The sequence below is a fragment of the Phocoena sinus genome, chromosome 10 (assembly GCF_008692025.1).
Source record: "Phocoena sinus isolate mPhoSin1 chromosome 10, mPhoSin1.pri, whole genome shotgun sequence".
Lineage (NCBI taxonomy): Eukaryota > Metazoa > Chordata > Mammalia > Artiodactyla > Phocoenidae > Phocoena > Phocoena sinus.
In genome coordinates this window covers 96,810,436-96,820,829 of record NC_045772.1, presented here as the reverse complement: position 1 = coordinate 96,820,829, position 10,394 = coordinate 96,810,436, and the positions used below count along the sequence as shown (strand labels likewise).

Below are 10,394 nucleotides of genomic sequence, written 5' to 3'. Positions count from 1 at the left end.
CTTAATGCCTCATATTAAAGTGTACATGTGAGACTGTAACTTTATACACATAACTAGAAAAGCTTGGGGGGAGGATATATTACATTTTGGCTTTCCTACAGTTCTCAGCTCAGAAAAGGTACTCAATAAGTATTTTTTGACAAGATTAGTGCAGAAGTGTAATTCCATTTTTCTATTATACTTCATTTCAGTGCGGAAGGGTTTCAAAAAATACATTTAACATGATGGCACTGTGGGGCAGTTTAAAATTACCACTTTCAATACATGAAGGGCCAAACATCAACAGATGCCAACAATAATTTTTTAGTTTTTAAACACCATAGGTATGGCTAGACTGCAAAGGGCAAGTGGTGAAGTCCAAACCTAAGACTATAAGACTTAGGGATGAGTTCCACTTCCTAGTCGCATGAATGAGTAAAAGTAGCATCTAGAGGAAAATAAAGATGTGGATAACAGATTTCAAAGAAGTCCCATTTTATTCCTGAGACCACACAAATCCCTTTCCTCATAAGGAAAAGTACTTTCCCTCTCTCTTGGGTGATAGATACACCTCTTCCACAGTTCCAAGCATTCTCTTCTACCGGTACTTTCCATGTCGGTTAAAGCATTTGTAGAGATAGCTGATGCGTTTGTTCAGGCTGTGCAGGTCATCAATGAACATCCGATTTCCAACCATTCTCTTCTTTCGGATACAACGCTGCAATTCATTCCCCTTCCAGCCTCGAAGCCACGTGGGGCCCTTGATCAGTTCTTTGGGGTGCTTTTCAAAGTTTCCTGTGTAATGTGAAAGAGGGTATTAGTTCCAAGAGGAGAGAACCCAGCCTCCACCAGCTAAGCCTTCAACACGGTTGCATCTCCCTAGCAGCACCTAGAGACAAAACACATTACGCTAGGGTAACAAGAGCACAGGCTCTGGAGCAAGACTGCTTGGGGTTCAAATTCTGGACCTGCCATTTACTAGCTTTGGAAAAACTACTTAACCTCCCTGTGCCTCAGATTCCTCACCTGCAAAGTGAAAAGGTTATGAGGATTAAGTGTGTTAATGCATGCGGGGCACACAGAACAGTGCCGAACACAACGTAAATAGCCACGTGTTTGTTCTTACTATCGAAGAAGGTACCATTTCTACACAGGTGAAAAAAGATAATCATTACGGCATAAGTGCCGCTCTGAAATTCTGCACTACTGAGTCGAGTCTTACCCAGGATCCCGATGTTGTCATATACCCCGAACATGGCTCTCTTCTCGTTCCAACGATCAACCACTTTGCGGGGCGGGAGGGTGACCCTCACATGGAACAATCTGGGAACACCTAGGGATGGGGAAGAAAAGGAATGAATCTGAGCCGCTTACTGAGAAGTAGTTCTCGGGGCGTCCTTCTGCACCAGCCACTTACCCAGAGAGAAGCTTCTGCAGGCCAGCGGCACCTGGCCCCATAGGCTCCTGCCCGCCACCCAAGAGAGGCTGCCTGCCATTGCTCTCATCTCTCCCCTACAACAGCCCGCCTCACAAGCACAGGAGGGAGGGCCAGACGTGGCCTTCAAGGAGAGAACAAGAACCGTCCCCGCCTGGCTCACAACGATACTACGTGCACGCAGCCATCTTGGGCTTTATGCAGACAGCTCCGAGGGAGACCCAGCCTGGCCCCGCCTTCCCCAGCCACGAGCCCCGCCCTCCAGGTTCCGTAGCAGGTCTCTGACGCCCCGCCCAGCCGAGGCGCTTCCGGTCTGCCCGCCGGAAGGTTTGGAGCTCCGGAAGAGCTGAGGGACTCGTTTCATTGCCTAGGGCCCCCCCAAAGCTGAAGGTCAAACGAATTCACCCTTTCCTGTTTCCGTGGGCGTCCCTCAACTGAGGGAGAGGAAGGTCCAGAACCTGGAACCCCGAGCTTCCTTTCTCTGTGCCCCACAGCAGTTCTGCGCTGTAGCTGTTTTTATTCCCCCTATTCGACAGGGGAGGAAGTCTGGGGCTGAGGGAGTGAAGTGACCTGCTGGACGTCATAAGGCAGAGGACATGGCGGAACCTGGACTAGAGCCTAAGCCTCCTAACTGCCGGCCTGAACTTGCCTCCTGTCTTGTGGGTGATGGAGTGGGTCACGGTCCCAGGGGCACGGCCACTGCCCAGCTACAAAGGCGGCATCTCCGGCAGGCATCGCCAGAGCTTCCTATCCACCGACCGCGAAAAAAAGAGGACCCTGTGGGGAAGGAGGCGGCCGCGAGACTACGGCGTGGGGGGGTGGGGGGGAGCCGGAATCTAGGCCCCGCCCTCCTCGGCCTTCCGGCTCCTGCGCTCTGATTGGCCGGTGTCTGCAGCGAGCGTCGCGATTGGCTCCCTTGAGGCCGTTGAGATTTGAACTGCACTTTTGTGGCTTTGCCCGCGCGGCGCCCGGCTCGGAGGCGGGGTTTTGCCTCCGCCTGGCGGGTATTGGTCGGTCTCTCTACCCACGGGAGTGCCGCGTCGCAGATAGGTGCGTCTTGTGCCCTCCTTGGTGTTTCCTTCGTTTCAGCCCTACATCCCGAGTTGGAGGAACGGCAGGCGAAGTGCTCTTGTAAGGTGCGGTGTTGAGGGGGAGCGGGGAGCGGGCAAGGAGAGGCCGGGAAAATCGGCCACCGGGCTGTAGGACGCGGTATTGGGCTGGGAGGTCTAGTGGGTGTGTCCTTGTGGTACGACGTGGTAGAAACAGTAAGTCTCACAGATCCGCAGTGGAATTTGGGCAAATCGCTTAACCTTTCTTACTCTCAGTTTCCTCATCTGTAAACTGAGCTATATTACTATGCACTTCATGAGATTGGCATTTGGAGACTTAGATCAGATAGGACGTTCAAATAGCCGAACAGAACCTGGCACAGAGTAAACAAACAGTAAATGTTCACGTTCTCTCATTCTGGAGACAGGAAGCCCATTAGCCCATACTGGGTCACCGTTCTGACCTCAGATGACACAGTGTCTATATACTTAAGAAGTTTTGCCTATAAAAACAGAAATAGCAATGCTAACTTAACGCATCGATATGCCACTTTACAGTTCTTTAAATACTTTAATACCCCTTGACTCATTTGATCCTGAGAAATTTTGTAAAGTAATCAGAGATCCGTAATCCTGCTTGACAGATGGGGCCCAGGGGGTTAAGTGACATGGCCAAGTGTCAGAGTCACAACTAGAATTAGATTCTAGTCCAGGCTTAATCTCACACGCTCTAAGATAATGTTATTAGCTTGACGTAAGACTAAAAAGTGTTATGTATTGGAGGAGGGGAATAATAGAACCAGATTAAAAAGATGACCCTTAGGGGCTTCCCTGGTGGCGCAGTGGTTGAGAGTCCGCCTGCCGATGCAGGGGACACGGGTTCGTGCCCCGGTCTGGGAGGATCCCACATGCCGCGGAGCGGCTGGGCCCGTGAGCCATGGCCGCTGAGCCTGCGCGTCCGGAGCCTGTCCTCCGCAACGGGAGAGGCCACAACAGTGAGAGGCCCGCGTAACGCATAAAAAAAAAAAAAAAAAAAAAAAAAAAAAAAAAAAAAAGATGACCCTTAGATATAGACCCTGATTTGTTTGTTGTTTGGCTTCTAGCCCTGTGAGCCACTGGGGGAAAGATGTCTCCCCAACTGTATGAGTTCCATCTGCCCTTATCCCCAGAGGAGTTGTTGAAAAGTGGGGGGGTGAATCAGTATGTCGTGCAAGAGGTACTGTCCCTCAGACATCTTCCATCGCACCTTAAAGGTAAGACTCCGTAGCTGCCACTTTGCCTAGCACTTCAAAACAACCGCCCACGTGTGATTATATCGTGTCTGTCTGTCCCATTACACCACTAAGCTCCATGGGGGCACGGAACATGTCTTTCCTATTCCTTACTGTTTTCTCCCTAGCGTTGCATTACACGAAGAGTGTATTCATTGACCACCTGCTCTGGGTTATTCAATCAACAGCCTTGGTGTGTATGGTTTGTCTTTGGGGAGAATTCTGTTTCAGATCTTGACTTCTTACCATATGCCCAAATAAAGTACTGGTGGTTTTAAGAGTTGTAGGAGAAGATAGCTCCTAGAATGTCTGGGACTTGACCTGACCTGTTTCAGGTAATACTTCTTAGAGTCTAGATCACATTTCCAAGAGTGCAATAATGGAAAACAGCATACATGCACAACTGCAGTGCTGTGCATATATGTACGGTGCAGCGGCCCATCGAAGCCTAGAGATGACCGAGAGCAATTCATGCGTTATCGACAAGACCCCATCCATAATGCCACTGTACTTCTTGGAAGTGTCTTGTGTCGGCTAGATTGCTTTGGAGAGTTATAGAGAGTAGAGATTAAGGCTGTGGAGCCAGGCTGCCCGGATTTGAATCCTGGCTCCACTACTCTGACCTTGGACAGTTACTGATTCTCTCTGTGCCTTGGTTTCCTCATCTGGATAATAACCTACTTTGTTTGTTACCTCCTACAACAGGTAAGGTTCATTAATTATCAAGCACTTTGATAATATAATTTCAGCTTGTTTCTTCTTGGCCTTCCCATCATTGTTGCCAGATGACAGCTCCTTGCCCTGATGTGCAGAAGTAGAAGAAGGGCTTTTTCTGTCTTGTGCTTTTTCTTCTTTCTTGTTTTCAAACTACCAGAAGTCTTATAACAGACTTAGCCAGAATTGGATCAGGTGCCTATTTCCCTAACTACTGGTAAGGGAAATGGAATTATCCAGATTGGCTAAATTGATCAAGATCATTAGCTAGGCTTCCCTAAACCCAAACATACCACCATTTGGTAAGCAAGGAAGAGAACAGAGTGTGGAGTTGACTGATGGGTGTCCACAGAGAGACCATTCTCTCCGTATTGTGTGGATCTGTGCGTCACCAGTGGCACAAGCTGCACACTCTAGCAAACTGTTCTTCAGTTGTTATTATGCGTCACTTTGTTACATGAGTGCTCGTTCCTTTTAAGAGTCCTTTTTAGGGCTTCCCTGGTGGCGCAGTGGTTGGGAGTCCACCTGCCGATGCAGGGGACGTGGGTTCGTGCCCCGGTCCGGGAGGATCCCACGTGCCACGGGGCAGCTGGGCCTGTGCGTCCGGAGCCTGTGCTCCGCGACGGGAGAGGCCACAGCAGTGGGAGGCCTGCGTACCGCAGAAAAAGAAAAAAAAGAGTCCTTTTTATAACAATTGCATTGCTTTTGGTATTTAGAACCCTAAATACAAGTTCTACTATAAATACACAAGATCAGGTCATTTAATTTGTTCAAGTATTTACTGGTGTCATGCTATGTGCCAGGCAGTGTTCTAGGCACTAGGGATACAACAGTAAATAAAGCAGCCAAGGTGACAAAGTTCTTTCTCTCAAGGCTTTCAACAAGTAATAAATAAATATGGAGTATGTCAGATGGTTGTAAATGCCAAGGAGAAAAATAAAGCAAGATAAAAAAGATTACGGTGAGCCAGGTTATGGACTAGCGTTTTATGTTGGATGATCAGAGAAGGCTTGCTGATAGATGACATATGAGCAGAGACCATACAAGTGAGGAAGTTACCTATGCAGATTCTCAAGGAAGGGCATTCTAAGCAGACAGGAAAGCCAGTGCTGAGGCCCTGAGGTGGGGAAATGTCAATGTGGTTGGAGGGGAGTACTCTAGGAAAAGAGAGGTCAGATGGGAAGTGGTACAGATTATTCTAGAGTCTTGCTCTTCAGAGTGGTCTTCAGACCAGGAGCGTTAATTAGTATCATGATTTAGGAGCTTATTAGAAATGCAGGAGGAAGACCTATCCTCAAACTACTGAATCAGAAATCCATTTCTTAAGAAGATCCCCAGGTAATTCGTAAGTACATTTCAGCTGGAGAAGCACTGATCTAGGGTGTTGTGGGTCATGGTAAAGACTTTAGCTTCAGAGAGAGTGAGCTTGAAAGCCATTGTGTTTTGAGCACAGGAGTGACATGGTCTGACATTTAAAAGTATATCTGCTGTGTTGAGCAGGGACTGTAAGGGGGAAGGGAAGAAGCAGGGGACTAATTAGGAGGCTAATATAATAATACCAGGCAGCTTACCTGGGGTGATAGCGGCGGAGGTGATCATAAAAGGTTAGATCCTGAGTGAATTTTGAAAGTAGAGCCAACAGGATTGTTGATGGACTGGATTGGATTTACAGGGTTCGAGAAAGAAGAATTGAGGATGATTATAAATAAGGCTTTTTGACTTGAGCAACTAGAAGAATGGAGTTGTCATTTACTGGGATGGGTAGAGTATGAGAGGAGCACGTTTAGACTGTTGGTTATATGATTGTGGAGTTCAGGGGAGAGGTTCCAGCTAACGATACACATTTGGGATTTAATATTCAGCATGTAGAGAGTGTTTAAAGCTGTGAGATTGGAGTACGTATTGATGGAGAAGAAAAGCAGTTTCAAGACGTAAGACCTAAGACAGTCCAACATTTAGAGGCTGGGAAAATGAGAGAGAACCAGTAGAAGAAACTAAGGACTAGTTGTTGCGGCAGAAAGTGAGCAAAGACACTAAATTAAGAGAAGTTTCAAAAGGGAAAGGAGAGATCAGCTACACATTTAATTGCTGGACTTAGCAATGTGGCAATGGCTGGTAACCTTGAACACTATTTCAGAGCCGTGGGAATGAAGCCTGATTGGAATAGTTTATGAGAAAATGGGAAGAGAGAGGTTAGAGATGATGATTTCAGATAACCCTTTCTTGTTGTTTTGCTTTAAGGAGTAGCAGAGAAATAGGGCGTAGCTGGAGGGGGAGGCAGAGTCAAGGGAGGACTTTTTTTTTTTTTTAAGAATGGGCAACATTACATGTGTCTGTGCTGAATGGGAACGATCAGACAGGGGGGAAAGCTGACGCTACGGAGGGAGAGTGAATGAGTGCCGGGAGCAGTATCCTTTAAGGAGTCAGAGTAAGCGATCTGGTGCTGGGGGAGGAGGTGGGTTATTAGAGCATGGACACTTTATCCCCAGCAGCAAAAAAAAAGGCAGAGCTTAGGGCACAGGTGCAGGTCGTGCTGATAAATACAGACCTTGGCGCAGTTGGAGTTTCTCTTCTGTCCGATTCAGTTTTCTCAGTGAGATAGGAAGTGACGCCTTTAACTGAAGGTGAGTTGGGGGAAAATGATCTTGATGTTATGAACAGAGGAAAGGTGTGAAATAATTGCCTAGAAGAAAGCCAGTAGGCCTGGGAACTTGTTATAGGCTTACTAAGAAATACTAAGGGCCTACTTGAGGTCATAAAGTGAGAATAGTTGGCATGGTTTTATGTTTTTTTCAAGCCACTTTTATTTGTGTAGTTACGTGAATGGAGTAATCAGTCAGTGGGATATAATCCAGATTTACAAGGGGAGTAAATGTGTTAATAATTAGTGGAAAAAATTAGAAGTATCATAATGTCTCATGATAGAGGAACAGTAAGTTAATTGAGGTGCATTCAGTGGAATGTTGTGCAGTCATTAAAAATGATTACAAAGGTTTTTTTTAATATCCTTATTGTAATATTAAGTTTTAAAAAACAGAACAGAGAGTTGAATATGTGACATGACCTCAACAATAGAAATAGTATGCATAGAAAATAAACTGAAAAAAATTAGCCAGATGTTAACAGTGTTTATTTCTTTCTCATTTTCATTTTACCGTATTTTCCAGATTACAGAAGGAGGTTTGTAAGAGTGGGAGATAGCTTTCAAGTACTGAGTTACATCATGTGCTAAGTATTGTCCTGACTGTTTCATGTGGATTATCTCACTTAATCTTTACCAAAAAATTCTGAAAAGCCCTATGAGGTATGATCTGTTATTATTCCCAGTTTACAAAAGAGGAAACTGAGACTTGGTAAGCTAAGTAGCTTAGCCTAGTAAATGTTCAAGCCACATGTAAACCTAAGCAGGGTGACTAGACTAGATCAGCAGGTGATGCTTCAGAGAAGTAAAGAGGGATGTGAATGGAGAGAATCATTGGATGTAATAAAAAATAGGTAATGGGTAATCTTTGAGAGAATAGCTGTTAGATTGGTAAATCTCAGAAACTAGGTTTCAGGGAATTGAGAAAGATTACACAAAATTTTAAAGGGATATGAGAGCAAAGTCAAATGAAAGGCACTGATCGTTTTTGGTTTGTTTGTTTTAAAGAAGTAGGGGCCTGAGCACATTGTCAGCAAAAGAGCATTCCCTAGAGAGGATGAAGCGAGAGGTGAAAGAAAGGAGACAAGTCTTTGGGGCAGTGAGACAGCTTAGCTTCAGAACAGAAAATCTTTTCGCTTGAGACTGAAGCAAAGAATGGGAAGGTGTTGGCAGAATGACTTGTTGACAGAGAGGCAGGATTACATGAGGGAGCTTTGGGTCTCATTCTTTTCGGTAAAGTAGAAAGCAGTCATCTGCTAAAAGAAGAGAGGCAAAGCATAAGAAGAGGTATAAAGAAAGGGGGGAACATGCTATGGGTATAGCGCTAGGGAGTCAGTAAGAATTGGAGAAATAAAATAGTTCGTTAAGCATCGCAGAGGACCAGGTTGTAGTTGGACGGCATAACACTGCAATATGATGAATCAGGTCAGTGAGCCAGCAGTGATAATGTAGTACAAGGTTCAAGCTTTGCTTTCTAGGCAAACCCACTTCTTATTGCAGAAAAGAAGAATTTGGTGGAATTCTTTCCCTCCGCATCCACAGAAAGAACTAGATATACACCTTGGTTCAAAAGTTAACTCCTGGGATTTCCCTGGTGGCGCAGTGGTTAAGAATCCACCTGACAATGCAGGGGACACAGGTTCGAGCCCTGGTCCGGGAAGATCCCACATGCCGCGGAGCAACTAAGCCCGTGCATCACAACTACTGAGCCTGCGCTCTAGAGGCCACACATCACAACTACTGAAGCCCCCCTGCCCTAGAGCCCACGCACCGCAACTACTTAGCCCATGCACCACAACTACTGAAGCCCACACACTCTAGGGCCTACGTACCAGAACTACTGAGCCCACATGCTGTAGCTAGTGAGCCCATGCGCCTAGAGCCTGTGCTTCACAACAAGAGAAGCCAACAAGGAGGAGCCCGCACACCGCAATGAAGAGTGGCCCCCACTCACTGCAGTTAGAAAAAGCCTGCATGCAGCAACAAAGACCCAACGCAGCCAGGGGAAAAAAAAAAAAATTAACTCCCATACTGCCTTGCTACTCTTGCATGTTGTAAGTCATAGTTAGCTGCTACTCCCTTTTTTTTTTTTTTTTTTTTTTTTGCAGTACGTGGGCCTCTCACTGCTGTGGCCTCTCCCGTTGTGGAGCACAGGCTCCAGACGTGCAGGCTCAGTGGCCATGGCTCACGGGCCCAGCCGCTCCACGGCATGTGGGATCTTCCTGGACCGGGGCACGAACCTGTGTCCCCTGCATCGGCAGGTGGACTCTCAATCACTGCGCCACCAGGGAAGCTCTGCTACTCCCTTTTATACTGCAGTTTTTATATAGAAGCAGTACAGTGAAGATGAAAAGAGCACTGAGTTTGAGCGTCAAAAGGTGCTGGGTTTTCAGGGAGTTCCCTGGTGGCCTAGTGGTTAGGATTTCAGGCTTTCACTGCTGTGGCCCAGGTTCAATCCCTGGTCAGGGAACTGCAGCCCCCCCCCAAAAAAAACAAATGCTGGATTTTTAAAATGTAATACAAGTACAGATGTCCCCCAGCTTACGATGGTTCAACTTAACGATTTTTCAGCTTTATGATGGTGCAAAAGCAATATGTATTCAGTAGAAACCATATTTCGAATGTTGAATTTTTATCTCTTCCTGGGTTAGCAGCATGTAGTAGGATACTCTTCTCGTGATGCTGGGCAGCAAGCGCAGCTCCCAGCCCATACACTTAAAGCCATCCTGTACCCAGACAGCCATTCTGCTTTTCACTTTCAGTACAGCGTTCAATAAATTACGAGAAATATTCAACACTTTATTGTAAAATAGGCTTTGTAGTAGATGATTTTGCCCAACTGTAGGCTAATGTAAGTGTTCTGAGCATGTTTAAGGTAGGCTAGGCTAAGCTATGATATTCAGTGGGTTAGGTGTATTAAGTTTTTGAGTTACAGTGTTTTCAACTTACAGGGGATTTTTCAAGATGTAACCCCATCATAAATCAAGGAAAATCTGTGGTAACATGAACCTAAGTGTGTTACAGATGTTTGACCTAATTGCACTAAAGGATCGCAGGAGAACATAACTAACCTAAGCAACCAGGAGACCCAGTATTTCGGGTCTTTTGTTGGGCTTTGTTTGGCTGCGCTGTGTGGCGTGCGGTGTCTTGCCCAACCAGGGATCGAACCTGCGCACCCTGCGGCGGAAGTGCAGAGTCTTAACCACTGGACCACCAGGGGAGTCCAGCATTTTGACTGTAAACTGTATATGAAAGAACTTTACACGATTAGCGTAAGGTAGTTAGTAAATTTATTTTTTAAAGAG

The 10,394-nt window shown here is 46.2% G+C and overlaps 2 protein-coding genes across 4 annotated transcripts in view; one reads left to right on the top strand and one right to left on the bottom strand.

Moving 5' to 3' along the window:
* Nucleotides 1-457: 457 nt before the first annotated feature.
* Nucleotides 458-1,637, bottom strand: MRPL51 (mitochondrial ribosomal protein L51). The gene is made up of 3 exons (XM_032645570.1): nt 1,397-1,637; nt 1,202-1,312; nt 458-774 (listed from the first exon to the last, which is right to left on the bottom strand). Exons 1-3 carry the CDS (start codon nt 1,482-1,484, stop codon nt 578-580), a joined length of 396 nt encoding a protein of 131 aa, XP_032501461.1. The 5' UTR covers nt 1,485-1,637; the 3' UTR covers nt 458-577.
* A 426-nt stretch (nt 1,638-2,063) lies between these two features.
* The window catches only part of NCAPD2 (non-SMC condensin I complex subunit D2), a 28,459-nt gene continuing 20,128 nt past the window's right edge, over nt 2,064-10,394 (top strand). For all 3 annotated transcript variants that reach the window (XR_004351761.1, XM_032645569.1, XM_032645568.1), the window contains exons 1-2: nt 2,064-2,550; nt 3,567-3,716. Coding sequence is in view for 2 of the 3 variants with exons in the window: in XM_032645569.1 (XP_032501460.1) it covers nt 3,590-3,716 (127 nt within the window). In the remaining variant the exon portion in view is untranslated. The remainder of the gene's footprint in view (nt 2,551-3,566; nt 3,717-10,394) is intronic.

Bases quoted from the DNA above. Each gene is read 5' to 3' on its own strand.
- MRPL51 (XM_032645570.1), bottom strand. From the start codon at position 1,484: ATGAGAGCAATGGCAGGCAGCCTCTCTTGGGTGGCGGGCAGGAGCCTA. The intron at 1,313-1,396 runs GTAAGTGGCTGG...CCCCATCCCTAG, and splicing joins CTGCAGAAGCTTCTCTCTGG to GTGTTCCCAGATTGTTCCAT. The intron at 775-1,201 runs GTAAGACTCGAC...CACATTACACAG, and splicing joins TGACAACATCGGGATCCTGG to GAAACTTTGAAAAGCACCCC.